Below are 20,348 nucleotides of genomic sequence, written 5' to 3'. Positions count from 1 at the left end.
GTGGCCTGCCCTGAGGTCCCCGTCCCACTGTACCACTCGCTCCCGCGGATGCGGGGGGCAAGGAGAGGGCGCCAGCCTCCTGAGAATTTCTTCCAGTTCCTCTTACTGTCTCTAACTCACGAGTTGCTCCACATTGATGAGGAAGTTGTGGTCAGACAATTAAGGAGGAAATGAGCCCTTCCACACCAATCCAAAATACACTGAAGCAACATTTATGGACAAGACGTGGTGCTTTGTGTGGCAAGGAGAACGGAAGTCGGAAGCTGGCGAGGTGAGAAAGTTTGACAGGTGGGAAGGCGGGGGGCCGGCCGCTGCTGGCGGGGAGGCAAGTGGTGCGGACTTTACATCTCATTCAACACTTTCTAGGCAGGAGGGTTGGGCATGAGTAGAGGAAGCCACAGATTTCCATCATCTTTTCTCACCGCTGGTAGAAAGGTCACCCCCAAAAAACACTCTAATATGACACAGGGATACAGAAAGGCACAGTTTTCATTTCATAGTCATAAATTTATTTTGACATGCATGGAAAATAATAAGCCACTAAACCCTGATGTTACAGATAGGAGAGCCTCTAACGAGGCAAAACTTGGGGCACCCAGGTGGCTCCGTCATTAAGCGTCTGCCTTCGGCTCCGGTCATGATCCCGGGGTCCTGGGATTGAGCCCTGACTAGGGCTCCCTGCTCAGTGGGGAGCCTGCTTCTCCCACTCCCTCTGTTGCTCTCCCTGCTTCTGCTCTCTCTCTGTCAGATAAAGAAATAAAATCTTTAAGAAAAATAAGACAACAGACTCCCAATAAGACAATAAGACTTGGTGGGCCACCAGCCCCAGCCTCCCCTGGTACGTTCCGACGGGTTTCAGAGAAGGATCCTGTCTGTCCCATGATGCCAGTGTGCAGGGTCTACACAGGGTGTGAATTACCACATGTCCCACTTGTGGGCAGGGGTTTCTCAGCCAAGGTTTTCACCCCCGGGGCTGAATAAATGTAGAGAGCAACTGTGGGACCCTGGAGAAGGTGTTCCGGGAGACTTAGCAGAGGAGGCCGGGATAACCACCCCATGGCAAGCACCTGCAGGGCTGCGGACTTGGGCAGTGCGGGCCCTGAACAACCACACAGCACAGCCACAGGTCAGCCCCTCTGCCCTCTGCCTGGGGATCAGGGGCTGGGGGCCACCCGGCGCACCTCACGGCCAGCAGGATCAAGGGGCAAAGCCTCCATTTCCAAGTGCTCCTGGAGCCCTCTACACGATGCCCAACAGGGTAGAAAGGGACTGAGGCAAACAACTGTCTTGTGCCTCCTTCCCACACGTCCTGTTTGGTATTAATCATAAGATTGCAACACCAAGAGAATCTAAATAATCTGCAGGCGTCACCGTTTCTGATAATCGCGGGAGCTATTCATCGCTAATCAAAGAGGATATTATGGAGCGTGAGTCAGCCAGCCTCGGGCTTTCTGGAAGCACCGAACTGTATATAAAGAGGGAGCTTCCTCGTCGAGGTGCTGGAACGGCAGGTGGGGAGCCTCACAGTCCTCCAGCGGGGCAGGAGCATGAAGGCCAGCATGCCCAGCCTCCCTCTGCTGCTGCTGCTGCTCTGGGGCGTGGGGTCCCACGGCTTCCCCGCCATGACCTCGGGAGCACAAGAGCAGGACACGGAGCTGGTTCAGGTAAAAGCAGAATTTCACACAGCACAAAGGCAGGAGCCTTTATTTGCATTTTTGCTCAGTGGTACAGAGTAGCAGTCATAGTGTAAAGGATTTTACAGAAGGGTGGATTTCTTCCAAAGAGAAATTTTTGGTAGAAAGGGCTCTTTCCCCAAAACTCTGTCCAGCCATGCACAGGGTCTCCTCTTCCCTTTCCAGCTGGAGGTGAGTGGGGGCTAAGGGACGTATGCAGATGTCCCCATGAACTGTCATTCGGACTGCGTGCTCCCTAGTGCCAGGGAGATTTCTACTGGGGACTTGTCTCCACCCATCAGGATTTCCACCATGAAATCGAAACACGGTCTTTAGAAGTGGTTCTCCGCTGTAGCTAGGGCTTCCTACTGCCAGTCTTGAGAAATGAGAAAGAGTTCTCATCCAGCATTTCAATAATTTTATCTTTCATCAGAAATACCTGGAAAACTACTACAACCTGAAGAGTGATGGGAAGCAAATCCCAAGGCAGAGGAACAGCAGTCTTGTGGCCGAGAAGCTGAAGCAGATGCAGGCATTCTTTGGGCTGAAGGTGACGGGGAAGGTGGACGCCGACACCCTGGCTTTGATGAGGCAGCCCCGATGTGGGGTGCCCGACGTGGCTCCGTACGCCCTCGGTGAGAGGACCCTCCGCTGGGAGCACACCCACCTGACCTACAGGTAAGCAGACAGGCACCAGAGCGAGGGCGCCGTCTCCCAGCAGAGCCATGAGCCATGAGTCCTTACGTCTCTTTTTTATTCCGTTTTAAGGATTGAAAACTACACACCAGATTTGTCGAGAGCAGACGTGGACAGTGCCATTGACAGAGCCTTTCAGCTCTGGAGTAATGTCTCACCCCTGACCTTCACCAGGGTCTTGGAGGGCCAAGCGGACATAATGATATCCTTTGTCAGGGGAGGTAAGCGCTTCTGGCCCCACAGCAGCACTCTCACCCTGAGTCCCACATGCCCCACACCCCTTCATCTTTGCGGCTGGAGTTGCTGGTTCAGAAGTGGTGTTGACTTTGTAGGCTTAAGGAGGGAAACGAGATCCCATCTGGTGGAAGTCTGTTGTCCTCTCAGCCGGCCAAGTGCTTTCTCTCCTGGGTTAGCCTGACTGGGAACCAAGAAGGACGTGTCTCGCATTCTGTTTCTGGCAGATCACTATGACAATTCTCCCTTTGATGGACCCGACGGAATCCTCGCTCACGCTTTCCCACCAGGCCCGAATCTTGGAGGAGATGCTCACTTTGATGAAGACGAAAGCTGGACCAAGGATTACAGAAGTGAGTCGACTCGTCTGGCCTCTCCCGATCTCCCCCTCCCTTCTCGCTCCACGGGAATCCTGTTTGGCTTAACGGAAAGAACGCATTTGTAAAGGAGGCATTTTCTACTGCTGCTTAGGAAATGAATGATACATGTGGACAACCGGAAGAGAAGGCTGGTTTTGTTAGTAATATCATCTTGTTGGCTGCCAACAGCCTGCTCCAAAATTTCTGTTAAGACAATGTTGAAAATCTTAATGTTTTTCTTGTGGGCATCTACAATAGAATTATTTTTTTATTAGAAGGATGCACCACAATTTAACAATGTTAGTAGGAGTATGTGAAAATTAAGGGAGGAGAGATTGTATTTTCCGAAATTTCTAGCATAGGCATGTATGAGTGTGTAGATAGGAAGAAAAAATCGTTACCAGAACTCCACTGCGTCTCCGTGAGCTAGTACTCAGGAACGCATACGAGACCGGTCTGCGCGCGACGCAGAATCGGCCGAGCTTACTTTCTCATTGTATCAGTGCACACACAGAGCTTGGGTTTTAGCCTGTGTCTTCCCTGTCAATAACAGCCTCCAGTCCTCCCACCTTGAGGAAAGGCTGTCTAGCTCTTTCATGCCAGGTCCCTCAACGGAGAACACTGCAAACAGTCATTAATGGCTTTATTGGACCTTTTAGATTACAACCTCTATCGCGTGGCCGCTCATGAGTTGGGTCATTCCCTTGGACTTTCTCATTCTACTGATATCGGGGCTCTGATGTACCCCAACTACATGTACGAAGACCATGTCCAGCTGTCTCAGGATGACATCAATGCCATCCAGGCCATATATGGTGAGTGGACAGAAAACTAGGGACGAGGGGCCGTTAGAACAGCCGTTGGCTGCCTCCTTTAAGAAGCTGTGCAAGACCAGGCAGAACTAACCCCAGGTCTCTTTTTCTTTTAGGACCTTCTCCCAATCCCGTCCAGCCAACAGGCCCCCAGACACCACAAGTGTGTGACAGTAACCTAGTCTTCGATGCTATCTCTACGGTTCGGGGAGAACTGATGTTCTTTAAAGACAGGTAGGACATCCCTGTGCCTTGTGCTTGTGAGAACACGGCTCTCACGGCCATGGGCGCACACATAGTGTTCATCCTGCACTTTCATGCACGTACAGTTAGAATTACAAGGAACTGCAAGCAGTTACACACACCGGCACAGAGCAATGAGCTCGTAACAGCCTTTCCCCGCATGTACTCTGTTGTTCGGTTCTCAGACAAAAATACCATTGAAGTAGAAAATTCAGTGGATAGAGTCCCGTTTCACAGATCAGTAAAGTAAAGCAGGGAGAAGGAAAGAGATCCTTTCAGGGCACAGAGTTCTCTGGTGACGGAGCAGTAGCTGCTCTGACTCCCACCCCGAGCTCTCCTCGCCAACGCCGCTCTTCACGATGAACCATGAATGCAGGAGGGTCCTTCTCAGGAGAAACAGCCCGTGATGCTGAGCAGGGCCATGCAGCCGCTCTGTCCCACTGAAGATGCCCCCAGCCCAAGCCGGTGACCTGCAGAGACCTAGAGAAGGGGAGGGGCCACCGTGGGGAAAACCTCCAGGAGTTCACGAGGACCCTCCCGCGAGCACATACGGGTGGTCCCTGCAGGCTTCTCTCCCCACAGGAGGGTTCTGGCGCCCCCTCCGCAGCGAGGGGGCTCAAAGATGCAGGATTGCCTCACATGCAAGGCCCAGGCCTGCTGCTTGTGCCACCCTGATTCCTAAAGGACCGTGTGCAGGAATAGTAGGTCCTTTTCTGGAAGATGCTGTCCCTGGGATGGGGACAGAGGCCGGGCCGGCGCGTCAGCACAGAGAAAGGAGGGGGCTCGGATGGGCTCAACGTCTTAGCTGCTGTTCCTGGGGTCTGGTCCGCACAGTTTGGTCACTCTGGTCAGATCCACGTGAGAGTAGAAGGCGTTGGTTCCAGATGCTTGCCGTCCTCCCCCTACGAAGGAAAAGGCTGGGTGCAAACCCTAGCAGCTGCGGCTCAGAGCTGGGCAGGGGCTACCGAAAGAGTGGGTCTGAAAGGAAAGGTTTTGGTAGGGCAGGACATGCCTCTCAAAGCAAGGACTCAAGAGATTTCTCCAAGGAACAGACACAGGCCTAGGATTCTCAGGAACTGAAAGGACACTGAGCTCCCATGTGTGACCACGTCCTGAAGCCGTGGGAGGCTAGAGACCGCAACAGCCTTGCCCAGGGTCTCCCAGCAGTCGAGGTGGGATCGGAGCTGCCCAGCAGGTTCCGCCGGCGGGGGCCTTGGTGTCCCCTGTGGACTATAGGCCCAACCGGAGGAGGAGGAACGGAGTGGCTGCCAACTCTGGGTCTAAAATTAACCTTTGCCTCTGTTTTATCACAAACGTGTCCATAAACAGCTCCTTCCCCTCGCCGCCCTTGATCTCTCATCGGTGAGGTGAGAGGGCCAGGCTCTCAGGTCGGGGGGTAGAAGGCGCAGGGGAGAGGCCCTGCTGCCCCGTCTGCACGGGGTGTCGGCCACCAGCAGTGGGCTGCGGCGCGGGTGTCCGGCTCTGGCTCCAGACGGCGCCAAAGCCAGCGGTTTAACTGCAGAATTCACGCGCCGCCCATCCCTTTGTACTGATTCGCTACATGTGACTGTTCATGCTCTCGAGGTTGGCTGGGCCGTCGTGCTTGCTAAAGGTCAGCCCCCCCACCCCCCGCATCCAGGAGATCAAAACCTTTGCCGTTTTTTTTTTTCTACATCAGGTTCTACATGCGCCAAAACCCCTTCTACCCGGAAGTTGAGCTCAATTTCATTTCTACTTTCTGGCCAGAGCTGCCGAGTGGGCTTCAGGCTGCTTATGAATTCTCTGAGAGAGATGAAATCCGGTTTTTCAAAGGTAACGCTTCCCCCAGGGGTCCCGTTTCTGTGGATTCCCGTTTTGGGGCTGAGAAATGAGTGAGCTCTGGCCGCTTTCTCTCGGTGGCCTTTGGAAAATCTGACGCTCTCACTTCCCACACAGATGGGAGTCCAGTCCCTTACCTAAGCATTACCCCGTGCATTTCTGAGTCACAGGGGCCACGAACCTGGCTTAGGAAAGTGTTTTCTCTGCAAACTACTTACATACCCACCCTGGGACCCACAGAATAGAGCAGATGACACAGAAGCATTGGAGTGTCCAGATTTCCTGGAGTCTATTTTCATACCAGTGGGTCTCCTGAGGGAGGGAGAGGCCGCCCTGGGAGCCAGCTGTCAAAGTAGGGTCCTCAGACCAGCAGCATCGACAACCCCGGCGGGGGTCTGTTAGAGACCCAGACTCTCACTTAGCACAATGTGCTCAAGGGCCATCCACAAGATCGGCTCCCACTCCAGACCTCCCAGAATTCTAACAAGATTCCCAGGCAATTTGTACGTTAAAATACGACGAGCCCTACCGTGAATCAAGTGGGACAGACTTTTCTTATTCCATCAGAATGAAAATAATGATGGGCTCTTGGCTTGGAAGACGCTGTGCCAAACGCCAGTACTTCTGCAGACAGATGTCTGGCCTTGTACACACGAGCATTCGAGTGCTTGACCCCGCCGAAGGACTGACTGCGCTTTGGACGGGGAGAAAATGTTGACACAGGCTTTCTGGCCCTTCTATCACAAAGTTAAACAGGATTTTAGAGGCACAAAATTTCAAGCCGCTTTCTCATAAGGGGCAAATGAGTGTATTTGTGCCGTGAGGATCATCCCGGCTTCAAGATCTAAGACCCATTTTATGTGACGTGGGCTATTGAGTATGAACACACAGATCTGGAGCCAGCAACCACTGGCTATTTGGTGCCGTATTCTAGTGAGACACGGTGGTTCAACCACTGGTGTGACTGTGCCCAGCCCTAGGCTGCCAGAGCAGGGAGCCCCGTATCGCCACCGGATGCAGCACGGGCAAGAATGTGGTCGAGGCCGCAACTGGCTTTGGGAAGACACCCTCAGCCCCACAGGCCAGTCGCCCTCCAAGCTCACTGCAGATTCAAATGATGTAGGAAACTTCAAAGTGTATATAAATTTAAGTGATCTGGTATATGATACTGGCATCGGTATCTTGAAGAATCTCTCTAGACAGTCTCATGTGCGGCCGGGACGCTGGAGTGGGCTTGCTGTCTTCTGTTGTCCAGGACAAGTGTTTCCATCCTTTTTTTTTTTTTTTTTTTTTTTTGATTGGCAGGTAACCAGTACTGGGCCGTTCAGGGACAGGAAATGCTGTACGGATACCCCAAGGACATCTACCAATCCTTCGGCTTCCCTCAAACCGTGAAGAACATCGATGCTGCTGTTTCTGATGAAGAAACCGGGAAAACCTACTTCTTTGTTGCTAACAAATACTGGAGGTAAAGATTAAGCATAGAACATGTTTGCGCAGCACCTCTTTCTAGCTAGAGAGAACCTTCTAGATCGAACCATAGCCAAATGAGTCTCCGACGGCCTTGGCCGGCTGCCGTCTCTGTGAATGGCTGCCCAGCAGTCCAGCCGCCAAGTCTGTGGCTGGCGACCGTCACGCAGCCCCTGCAGTGGGGATGCAGTGAACACGTGGGGCTGAATTTGGAAAAGGACAGCTGAGGAGGGGGCGTCTACCTTCACGGAGCCCCTTCTGCCAACAGGAGTGTATCTTTCACTGCAGTTTACCTTAGCAGGACAATGGGCAGCACCTCCTGGAGAATTAGAATTAGTTGTTGGCATTGACATGGACTTTAAAGTTCTGCTCTTCACCCAGCGTCCTACCTCCCCCTCCCCCATACTAGACAAGATCTATGGGGTTGAAAGTTTCTCTAAGAGTCCCGCTACCAAAGTCCCCGTAATGCCTTTGAGAAGTCTACACACTTAGCACGTTCTGACACTTTCAATCACTGTTTTGACCAGGTATGATGAGTATAAGCGTTCCATGGACGCAGGTTACCCCAGAGCGATCGCAGCTGACTTTCCTGGCATTGGCCATAAAGTTGATGCTGCGTTCCAGAAACACGGTAAGTGAATGTGTCTATTTCTTTCCTCCACCTCGCTGTCACAGAACAGTATCAACGCAGTTATTTGGAACAACGAGGGCCCAAAATATTTGTCCTCACAGATGGCAGGATTTTTCCAGAATTCAGGTCCCACCTGAAATCATGTGGGTAGAGTAGTGAGTCTCGTCTGCTTATTTCTAGGGTTCCTCTACATCGTGCATGGGACGACGCAGTACCAATTCGATCTTCGGACCCAGAGGATTCTGAGTATCGACAGAGTTAATAGTTGGTTCCACTGCTAACGGAGATGACCGACTGTCGCCCCAGAGAAATACACGTCAAGAGCCCAAGGAGGCGTCTTCCTGAAGAGTCATTTGCTTACATAAAATCAGAGCTATTAAGTGTTTCATCCCAATACCTCCTTCTGCACTTACTCTTTACGTGACACACACTCCTGTAACTCAGCCCCACAGCTGAGCTAAGAACGGTCGGGCTTTACGGCTTGTGGATTCAAATGGACCAGTTTTGCAAAGAAAAAAAAAAAAAGCTTTTCCAAAGTATAGGACCCTGACATTGACCCTGGAGTGCAGCTCTTCAAGACAGCAGACCAGAGCAGAAACAGCTCCTGAACATAGAAGCAGCCACTAGACCATCCTCATATGCAAGGAACAACTTTGATTACAGAAAATAAAGCACTTGTGTTTCAAATAAAGCCTTCCGTATCGTTACTGTTTAATATACTTTCTAGTACATTTATTACATGATTATTTCCTGATGATAAAGACATACTTCCAAAGATTAGCATTCAAATTTGAAGTGGGAATAGACAAATACGTAGAATATTCACGTGGGAAGCTAGGATATGCAAAAAGTTGGACTATTCCCCTATTTTCATGGAATTTACATCCTGTAGAAGAGGTTAAAACCTACTTCCTGGGTCCCGTGTAAAGATTCCAGAATTGGCTATTGGTAGATACTTCTCCCTCTGAGCACGTCGGGGGCTCTGCTGTCCTGGGGTCCCACTCCCTGCCATTGTGGAGGAGAGGGGGCTAGGGCATGGTGGGGGACCCGTATCGCCCCAGATGGAAACATGCAACCACTGGTGCAAACTTCTCTGGCGGCCCCACCTTGCCATGGGGATCGCGGAAGCCCAGCGGGAGCTTCCACGAGATGGAAGAAACCAGAATTCTCAGGCCACCACTCAAGACAATTACTCTGAACCTCAGTAGAGTTTGCTTAAGAAGTAAACTGTGGTGGTTCTAGACCACTAAGAGTCTGGATTTTGTTAAGGCCACACAACTTAGTTTTTCTTTATGGAGGTTTTCATGCCTCGTCTGGGGGAATGTTAATGTCAGCGGGGTCCCCAGTAGTAGCTCAGCCCATGGGGTGGGGGGCGTGTTCATGGTGTGTGCGGAATTTCCTAATACGAATATTATAAGGTACTCACGGTTCCGAGGCAAGCAGCTCTTGACTCCAGAATTTGGAAAGAAGTGTCACCTCTCCTTTGGCCAAGTCTCCCCTCTTCTAATGAACATTTTGATACTGAAGTGTACGTCGCATAAGTACAGAGAAATGTGCAGACGTCAATCACTAAGTCCTGTCACTGAGTTATGACAACGTGAACAGCCCACATAACTCTCCCCCAGGATGAAGGAGTGCAGCGTCGCCTCGAGATCCCGCTCAACACTCTCCGCCTAGCCCATGAGACTCAGAGCCTGAAACAGGAATAACTCAGTGGGGCCATTGGGGGCGGGGGGTTCTCAGGAGAAGATTGGCAAAACATTCTAGAGCATTCTGCAGCTAAAGAATGTGGTCCCAGATGGCTCCAATCCCATGAGCAAGGGCTCTGGAGCGAAGCCTGCATCATGGTCGGCCCTACCAGAAGGCATGGGGCCAGGCGTCTGTACCTCAGGGTGGATCCATCCTCAGCTGAGGTCCGGTCTGGGGGAGAGGCAGAGCTCCCGGGCAATATGGCTCCCACTGGACAAAGAAACGGGATAAGTGGGAACAGCAAGCCACCGCCAGAGCCCCCCAGAGTAGCGGGAGAGTGCGTGGGCTGGTGCTGACGGAGGCTGGAGACACAGCCAGCCACGTTCTCTACCCGTTCTCTGTTCCCCAGAGGCAACCGGCACACTGACTTTGAACCTCTGAGATGAAACCTGCCTATTCTGGAACTGAACGAGATCAGGTTTATATCCTCCTGCGTCTACCTTGCTGCGTCTGGCACCACGTCTCTGCGCTTCGTTCACGGGCGATGCATTTTGACTTCTTATATTTGGGGTTTTTCATAAGTTATGCTGCACTTTCGCAGGCATGTCTGCTGGTTTTGTACCTAACAGTGCCCCTGCTGAGCCGTAGACGTCCGTGAACAGGACCGCGGCAGACCTGCCCACAGCCTCCGGGCCTCCTAGCCACAGCAGCAGGAACCCGCTCTCTCCAGCTTTGACGCCAGCTTCTCACCTTCCGGCTGCCCTCCCTGGGCCTATGCTTCCCGCTCCAGGGCTCAGGTGCCGCCTCTGCTGCTGCAGGTCCAGCTCTGCCGTCGACCTCACTCAGAACTCACGCAGAGGCAGCCTGCGAGGGAGAAGCCCGGCCGTGGGTAGAGCCCTCGTCTTACCAACATGAGAGACACAGAGGAGTAAATGCGTCGCCCTCTCTTGTCCCAGAGCGATGTTGTTATGACGCCGTTCAAGTGTGTCCTCAGCTGGTCTCACTCTAAGCAAGACGTTCCTCGTCTCTGCCTGGCCGGCAGTCCAGCTTTGCATTGTCTCCCCTCCTTTCCCTGTTTTGCTCTCCCCAACCGTCCATCCAGCCCTCTCTCCAGCTCTCATGCCTCAGGCTCCGCTTGCTAAGAACACCGGGTTAAACTTGCTTCTGCTGGGAGTGGGGTAGAGAGGAACCTTGGTATCACTGTGTCATCACAGCTACCAAGACTCTTCTCTGCCGTTGATGACGAAGAAGTAGAGATGGCTGAGGAGCAAAGGGCTATCAGCTTGCCGTGACACGTAGATGGCACGAGAGGGTTGGGGCTGTGGGAAGTGGGGAGTGGGCTGGTCAACCGCACTGGGACTTTGGTGGAAAGAAAGTCATTCGTTCAAGGCAGCCGAGCATCCACCGAAGACACACTGTGAAAGTCAAAAGACAAGGGTGACATTAAGGAGCTCCTCATCTGAAACTCCTTTCCCACTGTGTGTTAATTAACTAGAATTTAAATAAAAAATTTTAATAAAAACTTAAAAAAAAAAAAAGAAAGAAGTCTTATGAAAGTTAGAGGTAAGTAAGGCTCTGACTGCAGCTCATGCCGGGTCTGGTGGGCCCATGGACCATCCTGCGGCCATTTCTCTGGTCAGACTCTCCCCCGGGCTGGCTGACTGCTGGAGTTAGAGGCTTAGAGCCGGAAGGATCCACTGGAAGTTTCTGGAAAAGCTCCTCCCTACATTCTCTGTCAAGAAAGTCAATTAGAAGCAACAAAACCCATACCACCTCTGAAGGACTACAACGAGCCGTCAGACCCTTGAAGACTTAAAAGCCACAGGGATGGATGGGGCTCCCTTTCGTGACCCCATTCAGCTTAGCACCGGCCTGTGCAGAAACCAAGTGAACCGCGGCGGGTGATGGCGGACTTCTGTCACCTCACCAGGTGTAGCATGCATCCCGGCGACGGGGTCCGACACGATTGCTCCCCTGCAGCAAAACAACCCGCCCAGAATCTCGGCGTGCCGTGACGCAGGAGGAACGGTTGAGGATGTCGCTAACTTTCTACGGCCCAGACGCTCTGAAAAGTAGAGTGTTCGCTGGTTTGTGCTTTGTTCTGGTTTTAAGCAAAGACCTAGCTTTTCTAGTTAGAGGCTTTGGGAAGAATTTAGCCTCCAACACTACCACAAATGGAAATAGACCTTTTTCCTAGACCCAGTCCATGTCTTGAAGAGGCACCGTGCTGGCCAGCGAACTTGTGAAAGTGTGAGATCCGCTCCACCGCGCAGGTCTCCGAGGTCTCAAGCAAACGATCCGGGCTTTTCCGAATCCTCGTTTCCTGTCTGTGACGAGGAGCCTGGATCAGCGGGACAGTGAGAGGGCTGACAGGAGAGCAGAAGCTGGAGGGTGAGCAGGAGGCAGTTTCAGGCGTCAGTCTCCAGAATGAGGGAGAACAATCAGAGAGTGTCCGAAAACGTGAGAGAAAGCCGTGGGAGAGAGCCAAGGTTCACAAGCCAAGAGGCTTTGGGTAAAAATGTAAGTAGTTATGGTTAGGATTCTTTTCATTTCTTTTTATTTATTTATTTATATTTATTTTCAGCATAACAGTATTATTTCTGCACCACACCCAGTGCTCCATGCAGTCTGTGCCCTCTCTATTACCCACCACCTGGTACCCGACCTCCCTGCCCCTTCAAACCCCTCAGATTGTTTTTCAGAGTCCATAGTCTCTCTTGGTTCACCTCCCCTTCCAATTTCCCCCAACTCCCTTCTCCTCTCCAACTCCCCATGTCCTCCATGCTATTTGTTATGCTCCACAAATAAGTGAAACCAGGTGATAATTGACTCTCTCTGCTTGACTTATTTCACTCAGCATCATCTCCTCCAATCCCGTCCATGTTGCTACAAAAGTTGGGTATTCATCTTTTTATTTCTTTTTAAGATTTTATTTGCTACTTTGAGAGGGAGAGACAGGCACAAGCAGGGGGAATGGCGGCAAAGGGAGAAGCAGGCTCCCCTGGAGCAGGGAGCCGACGCGGGGCTCGATCCCACAACCCTGAGACCATGAAGGGTGAGCCGAAGGCAGACGCTTCACCGAGGAGGCCCGCAGGTGCGCGTGATGGTCAGCACCCTGGGTGCTCCTCTCCCACTTGGCAGCCGCTGGCCTCGCATCAGTAAGCCATTTTCCCGCTCCGAGTCTACCCCGTTGGGTTGTTCTAAGCATCTAGGGCCTGGTGCCCAGGGTTTGTACCTAGAAACACTACAGCTTTTCTGTAAGGACCAATTCTGCACTTGCCCGACCGCGCGCACCCTGTAACTTGCTCCACGTGAGGAGTTGGAGCCCCTCGGGGCCAGCCCGACACGCCCGCCCGGGTCCTGAACTGTGCGCAGGTGCGCAGGGTCGGTGTGGATTGCGCACGCGCCGGGACTGCGTCGATCGCGCACGCGCCGCTTCCCTCCCGCGAGAGGCGCTCCTCATGTCTGTCAGAACCACGGCGCCGCTTCCTGGGCAAGGTCCCGCCGCGTCGTCCCCCCGCGTCGTCCGCGCACCGCAGAGCCGTCAGCGGGATGTGCCGACGCCGCCGAGGCGGTGACTCCGATGCAGACCGGCGTCCCGGGCTGGCTGGGTGCGGGCGAGCAGCGCCCGCGCGCGCCGGCGACACGCTTCACCGGGAAGACCCGGGAGCCGCGGAGAGAAGCCCGGTGCCCAGCGGAGGTCCGCAGGACGGCCCGTGAGGGAGGCTGCGTCCGCCCCAGTTTTCTTTCTTTATTTAGGTGAGAGAGCGAGCGTGAGAGGGGAGAGGGCCAGAGGCAGACGCGGACGCCCCGCCGAGCGGGGAGCCCGATGCGGGACTCGATCCCGAGGCTCCAGGATCGTGACCGGAGCCCAAGGCAGTCGCTTAACCAGCTGGGCCACCCAGGAGGCCCCGTCCACCCCATTTTTACAGACGACGAAACCATGGCCCCCCAAAATGGTAGACCCGCTCCCTGTCCCGCTGTCCGCCCAGGCCGAGGGCCACCCACGCCGCCGTGCCCGAGCTAACCCTGTGGCCGAGAGCCGCCTCCCCCTGGAAGCCCACCGCGTGCCGGCGGCCAGCTTCCGCTGGGCGGGGCCGTGAGGGACTGTCCTTGCACAGTCGGGAACTGACCGTCCCGTGGCTTCAGCGGGACACGTCCTTCAGGCACGGTGGAGTTGATTCTCTGGAGTGAGAGAAAATCGGGGTGCGGCTCTACAGAGAGTTCAGGGTCTCCGTATTAGTCAGCGGATTTTGTAGAAACAAGTCATTGCAGACCTGGGATGCGAGGAACACCGCCCTGGGCTGGGGAAAGCAGAGGAAAAGTGAGGTGGCCGTGCAGAGGTGAGTGGTGGCCGGGAGGACTGAGCATCACTCCCCGTGCCCAGTCCCCACCCATCCCCTCCTGGGCACTTGGGGCTGGGGGCGATGAGGATGAGGACGAAAACATGTTTTTTAAGCGAAGAAGAAGCAAAGAAGAAGGTAGGATGTAGTTTTCAGCCCAATATGCGATCTGATTGGTTGCGAGGTAATGAGCTCCGCGGGGTGGCCACTGTGAGCCAGCCTGCCTTTCCGGAGTGCCTGGCGTCCACTCGGAGGGAGCGGACAGGACAGGACGGTCCGTGGGCTCCTCCCTTCCTCAGCAGAGCCTCCTTTCCAGCGCCGGCTTCCTCCGCTCGGGCCCCCCTTCCCCAGGGACAGCGAATCCGTCTGAAAATCAGTAAGGGCTGAGGTCTGGAACTCCAGAAAGGAAGCCTCTCTCCTAGGATCTTCTGGAGCACAGCGCCCACAGTTCGACCAGAGTTATATCCACACGTTCCTAACCTGCTTATACTTGAGTTTAAAATCCAGTCTTTTTAGAAGGAAACGGCCTGCTTTGGAAATGGCTGCTCAGGCACCACGTGGCCAGGCCGCCCAGCCGTTTCTCAACACACACACGGAGGTGAAGAGTCCGCCCTTCCTCCTCCGTGCAAACAGAGACCAGTTCTTGGAAACCGGTCCTCCTCTCTTCATCCACGTTTAAAAGGGGAAGGCTTCCCACTACATTTTTATGAGTGTTCTTGACTTCAGATTAAGAAGAAAACACAGGTGTGAATCATGCTGTTCAGATAAAGCCCCGTCCCCTTATAAAGGACAGCCGCCGAGGGGAGACACGGAAGCCGACAGCAGGTGTTCTCTCAAGTAAGGACAGTTGAGAGTGGAGCGTCTCGCCGTCCTCATGCTGCTGTGTCTGCCCGTCGTACCCACTGAGGAGGACTCCGACGTAGACTTTGTGAAGGTACTTGGTGAGGGCGGCCACCGCAGCCGCGGCCCGTTCCAGGGGCGGGAACAAATGTGCTGGCTTCATCCCGCAACCCGGAGGAGGCTTGGACTGGTGGTCCCTGTGCGGGAATGAGTTAGCCCCAGGAAACCGGCAAGTGCTGGAGATGGGTTGTCGGTAGCTTTGAACAGAGAAGGGAAGCAAGGGGCAGGAAGGGCGCCGAACCCCTCCAGCTCATGGAAGAAGACACTAGCAGCTGTTTGGGGCCAAATGAGGGGAGCAAAGGAAAAATGCATGAAACGTCCCTGGCTTTAGAATGTCTTTGGTTGCAATAGGGAGGACAGACATACTCATTTTGATTTTCAAATAATTGTAGGTAGTAATTTTCATATCATTACTTGTCATGTGTAGGCAAAAGAATTTATCCTACATCAGTCTTGAACAGGGTCTGTATTAACAGTATAAATTTCGACCCCCTTTCTGCCTTTCAAAACCCCTCCTATTCTGTAGCTGGGTGGAACTCCTTTACATGTCTTAGATGGGTTGCTGACAACTCATGAACTAGTTAATAAGGTCAATTTGATCTTTTATATTATTATGTTGAGTTTCTGTTGTTTACTACCCCATTAGCAATACCTGGAAGAGTACTATAGCCTTGCAAAAGATGTGAAACCATCTCTTAGAAGGGACGGTGTTCCCCTCATTGAGAAAATCCGAGAAATGTAGAAGTTCCTCGGGTTGGAGGTGATGGGGAAGCTGGACATGGACACTCTGGAGATGGTGTGTAAGCCCAGGTGTGGCGTTCCCGACGTCGGCGGCTTCACCACCTTCCCTGGCATGCCCAAGTGGAGGAAAACCCACCTTACCTACAGGTAATGGGACAAAGAGGTTTTCACACACTACCCAGATTTTACTAATGACTATCACAGGAGAAAATAACTTCATCAATTTTCCTCTTAAAGGATTATGACTTCTACACTGGATTTGCCAAGAGATGCTGTTGATTCTGCCACTGAGGAAGCCCTGAGCCTCTGGCAGGAGGTGACCCCACTGACCTCCAGGGCTGATGACGGAGAGGCTGACATAAAGATCTTCGCAGTTAGAAGTAAAACAAAGGGAAAAAACCCCCCACAAAAACCATGAAATGCATCCATTTATCTAGTTGCTATTGGGGGAGGGTGCTCCAAAGAGATCCGAATTTCCTATCCTTCCAATAAACACACTTTCTCTGTTAGATCATGAAGACTTTAGCCCTTTTGATGGGTCCAGGACATGTTTTGGCGCATGCCTACCCGCCCGGCCCCGGCAAAAGAGTAAGTCTCCATAAGAGATGCTCACTTGATGAGGATAAACTCTGGGTGGAGAATCGGTCAGGTGGGTCACCTACCTCTCGGGACGGTTTCAGGAGTAGCGTCTACCACTGTCCAAGAATACCTGGACCATTCAGAATGAGCAGTAAAGGTAACATACTAATGACCACGATGTGGAATTAGGTCTGCGTGTCCTTCCTCCTCCCAGCAAGTGCAAACCTGGAGGCACCGTTCCATCTCACTTCCACAACTTAGGGTCCCAAGGAGGTTTTAGAATGGGCATTTTCACAATGCTTTTGATGATTTTAACTGGAAATGATAAAGGTAGAATGAATTGCATTGAATCACTTCCAACCTAACATGTGCCCTTGGGTTTCTTCTTGTCTTTCCATTGAATTCTTTCTCTTAAAATATCAGCGAAAATGTCAGAAAATAAAGGAAATTGTTAAGTCCTCTATTTAAGTGAACCTGTAACTATCTCTAGCTTAGGAGCTTTTTTTTTTCTTCCTAAGTTAATTCTGAAAGCTTTTACTAGGTTTAAGCACAATGACTAAAGCTAACTACATTTTAGTTATTTTTTTTTCAAGTGGTGCCTGAAGTTTACAAACACTATTGAGAAAATTGCTATTTTCAAGATTGTTTGAATTTTTAATGCAAATGCAAAGAGCATCTTTACTGAGAGTAAAAAACTTGTGCTGCAAGAAATGTTCTTATTTTATTCAAACAACTATTCTGTTCTGCATAATTACTTGGAGGTTTGGTTAAATTAATTCTACTGTTAATTTCAATAAAAATGTTTATCATATAAAGAAAAGCTGAATTCAGCTGTCCTTGGGCTGCAGAAAACTGTTATTGGACATATTTCTGTTTTAAACAGAAATATGTGTCTATCCCTTTTGGCACCTACTCCTGGAAAGGTTTTTAACCATCAAAAATTATTGGATTATTTTGAAAAGGAGGAAGAACAACTCTGGTTAAATCCCCACAGGAAATGACCAGTTTTTGTTGCATAAGAGTTTGAGGAATAGCATAAATCCTCTGCGATTAATTTCAAACAAGGTTATCTCTGGCACATGTTACTAAATTTGAACAATAACTGATTTTGTATTTGTAGAGACAATGATGATTCACACATGATGACACGGTAGTCTTGGTACCTCCCAAAAAAATATCTTTTGGAAACGATGTTTATCATTGTCACTGTAGGTGAAGTGACCAGCTTTCCCTGACCAAAGAGATGATTCTGAGTCCCTAGAACGTACCTGGATGAAGGCATGGGGTCTTATGTGTGTGGTTCACTTTTGGGGCCCCAGGACCTGGAACAGGCCTGGCCCACGTGGTGAGTGAGTTGAATTAGTGAATAAGTAATTGCTGCATTTAAATTCCATCAGCCCCGTCCTGTTTCAGAAGGCACGGGTGCGTCTTGAGAAGTAGAGGTGTATCTTTACCTTTGCTGACAAATGCTACTACTTAAATTAATTTCAGAAAAAGTGTTTCTGGCACAATATTCAAATAGCACCAAAAGACAAAATGAAAAGAAAAATCTCTCTCCCACGTCTGACCTCTGCAGAGCCTTGTTCTTCCCGTATGGGGGACCACCTCGACCCACCCTTTGTCCCTTTACAAAAACACTCCATTCCCATACAAACATAAATAGGTGTATTTTTCCTGCTACTTTTTTCAAAAATGTTAATGAGTGCATAATATATCTATCATGGATGGACTTTTTTTAAAGATTTTATTCATTTATTTGACAGAAATCACAAGTAGATGGAGAGGCAGGCAGAGAGAGAGAGAGAGAGGGAAGCAGGCTCCCCGCCGAGCAGAGCGCCCGATGTGGGACTCGATCCCAGGACCCCGAGATCATGACCCAAGCCAAAGGCAGCGGCCCAACCCACTGAGCCACCCAGGCGCCCCTATCATGGATGGACTTTTAGAATGCTTTGGGGCCAAGTGACAGCCGCCCCAAAATGTGTCACTTGGGCATCTCGAATATTTTAAATGAAAGTCACTCAGGAGCCAGCCTGGGCAGGAGGGACACCGAGACCGTCCTCTCTCTCCCTGAAAGCAGGGGGTGAACGTTCAGGTAAAGGGCGCCCTGCCCTCCCTGTTCCCAGAGGTAAAGACATGTCCTCATCACTGGAGATGGGGCATTTAGAGCAAGAAGGCCGTGTCCACAGCCCTTGCGAACTGTTACTACTGGGCTCTGCCAGCCCAAGTCTGTTTACAATTGCTTAGCAACCGAAGCTCCCAGAGTTACGTTTCCTTTGTCCCGCCGGTGCCTCACAGCTCCGTGCGCTCTCTGCCTCGAAAGTGTAACAGCTGCCCCCACGGGTCATGTCTTCAGGTCTCAGTCTCATAACGGGGCTCTGTGTGCACATAATAAACTCTGGGTTTTTTTCTCCCATTAATTTGTGTCATGTAAATTTACTTCTTTGTCCAGATGGAAGATCTTGAAGGTCAGGAGGAATTTTTCCTTCCCTTTGAACATTACTAAAGCGTAACAATTACATGGTCATGGATTTCATTACTCTGGGATCACAGGAAGGAAGATGGTCCCATACCAACTTCTGCGTTGCCATTGTTTGAAAGAGAGAGAATATGTTCCTTTATATACATATCTAAAGGAGAAAAACAATTGTAATTAATTTCTGTGTGTTCCAGATATTTCTGGCACAGATCTGACTGGAGCCTTGAACTGAATTTCATTTGATTTCTACATTTTGGCCCTCTCTACCCTCAGGCTTGGATGCTGCATATGAAGTTACAAGCAAAGATACCCTTTTTGTGTTTAAAGGTAAGTGCTGTGCAAGAATTTTAATTCGATGAAATAACTTCCATTACAACAATTTCACCAAGACATTAATTTTCTCTATTAAATTAAATTTATTTTATTTAGTTTATTACTGTAAGGCCTAATGTTGATGCTTAAATAGGATGTGTACAAAGAACACTATAAGTTCTATTTTAAATATCGAGTGAGAGGGTGTCTGGATGGCTCAGTGGGTTAAGCATCTGCCTTTGGCTCAGGTCATGATCCCAGGGTCCTGGGATCGAGGCCTGCATCGGGCTCCTTGCTCAGCAGGAAGCCTGCTTCTCCCACTCCCACTCTTCCTGCTCATGTTTGCTCTCTCACTGTCTCTCTCTGTCAAATAAATAAAATCTTTTTTAAAAAATTTAAAAAAAACAAAATATCCAATGAGACCTAAGTAATAGATGCTATTTCATGTTCATGAATAGAAAAATAGTAATAACTAATACAGAAATGTAACAATAATAATGTAATATAGTAGTATAGTATAATAATAGTAATGTAATATAGAAATGATAGACACAAATGATAGACACATCTGGATACATAAGGAATTTTCCATTCAAATGCCAAAATATTTTCTTTACAAATGCCAAAATATTTTTCACAGAACTTGACAAATTAGTTCCATAACTTGTATGGAAGAGCAAAGGCCAAGAATAGGCAGGATGGGGCCCTGGGTAGCTCAGTCAGTTAAGCAGCTGCTTTTGGGTCCTGGGTTCTAGCATTGAGCTCCGCATCGGGCTCTCTGCTCAGCGGGGATCCTGCTTCTCCCTCTCCCTCTGCCTGCCTCTCTGCCTACTTCTGTTCTCTCTCTCTCAAATAAATAAAGTCTTTAAAAAAATAAAAAAGAATAGGCAGGATGCTCCTGGAGAAGAAGAAGATGAGGAGGAATGTCCTTTATTGTAGCGCTTGGGCGGATGAAATAATGTAGTGTCAGTGCAAGGATGGGTGCAGTAGCTAATGGGACAGACACGGCCTCTCTGCTCCTGTATCAGATTTGTAAACTGTTGTTTCCAGTTGTCCCACAGTTAATCTCCTCTTTGAGCTGCTATTACTTCTTGAATCAGTTTTGCTAGCATATTTTTCTAAAACTGTATTAACTTGTTGTGTTTTTAAGTTAACTGGTAAGGAACTTTCTGAGTGTTATTTTCTTATCTTCATTATTGCTGAAGTTTTGCTCCCTTTGTCCTTCCTAATACTGACTCTTCATGCTTCTCTCTTTACCCGTCTCTGGGACTACAGGATGTGTAATGATTTTATTCATCCTCTCAGAGAATGAATGTTCAGCTTTGCTAATCCTCTATTGTGTTTTGATGGTCTATTTAAGTTGTTTCTGTCT

General features: G+C 50.5%; 3 protein-coding genes and 1 pseudogene across 4 annotated transcripts in view; 3 read left to right on the top strand and 1 right to left on the bottom strand.

Annotated features, from left to right (window-relative positions):
• The window catches only part of DYNC2H1 (dynein cytoplasmic 2 heavy chain 1), a 670,805-nt gene that overhangs the window by 497,871 nt on the left and 152,586 nt on the right, over window positions 1-20,348 (bottom strand). The window lies entirely within an intron of this gene.
• The window catches only part of MMP8 (matrix metallopeptidase 8), a 107,133-nt gene that overhangs the window by 40,374 nt on the left and 46,411 nt on the right, over window positions 1-20,348 (top strand). The gene's annotated exons all lie outside the window — the stretch shown is intronic.
• LOC309841101 (interstitial collagenase-like) lies at window positions 1,448-8,627 on the top strand. Its single transcript, XM_082683988.1, has 10 exons — window positions 1,448-1,664; window positions 2,107-2,351; window positions 2,442-2,590; window positions 2,831-2,956; window positions 3,622-3,777; window positions 3,891-4,008; window positions 5,696-5,829; window positions 7,141-7,303; window positions 7,833-7,936; window positions 8,117-8,627. Exons 1-10 carry the CDS (start codon window positions 1,548-1,550, stop codon window positions 8,215-8,217), a joined length of 1,413 nt encoding a protein of 470 aa, XP_082540114.1. The 5' UTR covers window positions 1,448-1,547; the 3' UTR covers window positions 8,218-8,627.
• LOC309841224 (stromelysin-2-like) overlaps window positions 14,843-20,348 on the top strand; it is a 23,520-nt pseudogene continuing 18,014 nt past the window's right edge. Inside the window, exons 1-5 of the transcript in view lie at window positions 14,843-14,902; window positions 15,611-15,756; window positions 15,847-15,989; window positions 16,120-16,367; window positions 18,859-18,991. The product of the transcript in view is annotated as a stromelysin-2-like (transcript). The remainder of the gene's footprint in view (window positions 14,903-15,610; window positions 15,757-15,846; window positions 15,990-16,119; window positions 16,368-18,858; window positions 18,992-20,348) is intronic.

This window comes from Mustela nivalis (genome assembly GCF_964662115.1).
Source record: "Mustela nivalis genome assembly, chromosome: 9".
Lineage (NCBI taxonomy): Eukaryota > Metazoa > Chordata > Mammalia > Carnivora > Mustelidae > Mustela > Mustela nivalis.
The sequence above is the reverse complement of the archived record's forward strand: the minus strand, read 5'-3'. Positions and strand labels throughout refer to the sequence as shown.

Excerpts from the sequence above, each read along its gene's own strand:
- LOC309841101 (XM_082683988.1), top strand. The coding sequence starts at position 1,548 with ATGAAGGCCAGCATGCCCAGCCTCCCTCTGCTGCTGCTGCTGCTCTGG. Across the intron at positions 2,352-2,441 it reads CACACCCACCTGACCTACAG|GATTGAAAACTACACACCAG; the intron begins GTAAGCAGACAG and ends TTCCGTTTTAAG. Across the intron at positions 3,778-3,890 it reads TGCCATCCAGGCCATATATG|GACCTTCTCCCAATCCCGTC; the intron begins GTGAGTGGACAG and ends TTTTTCTTTTAG.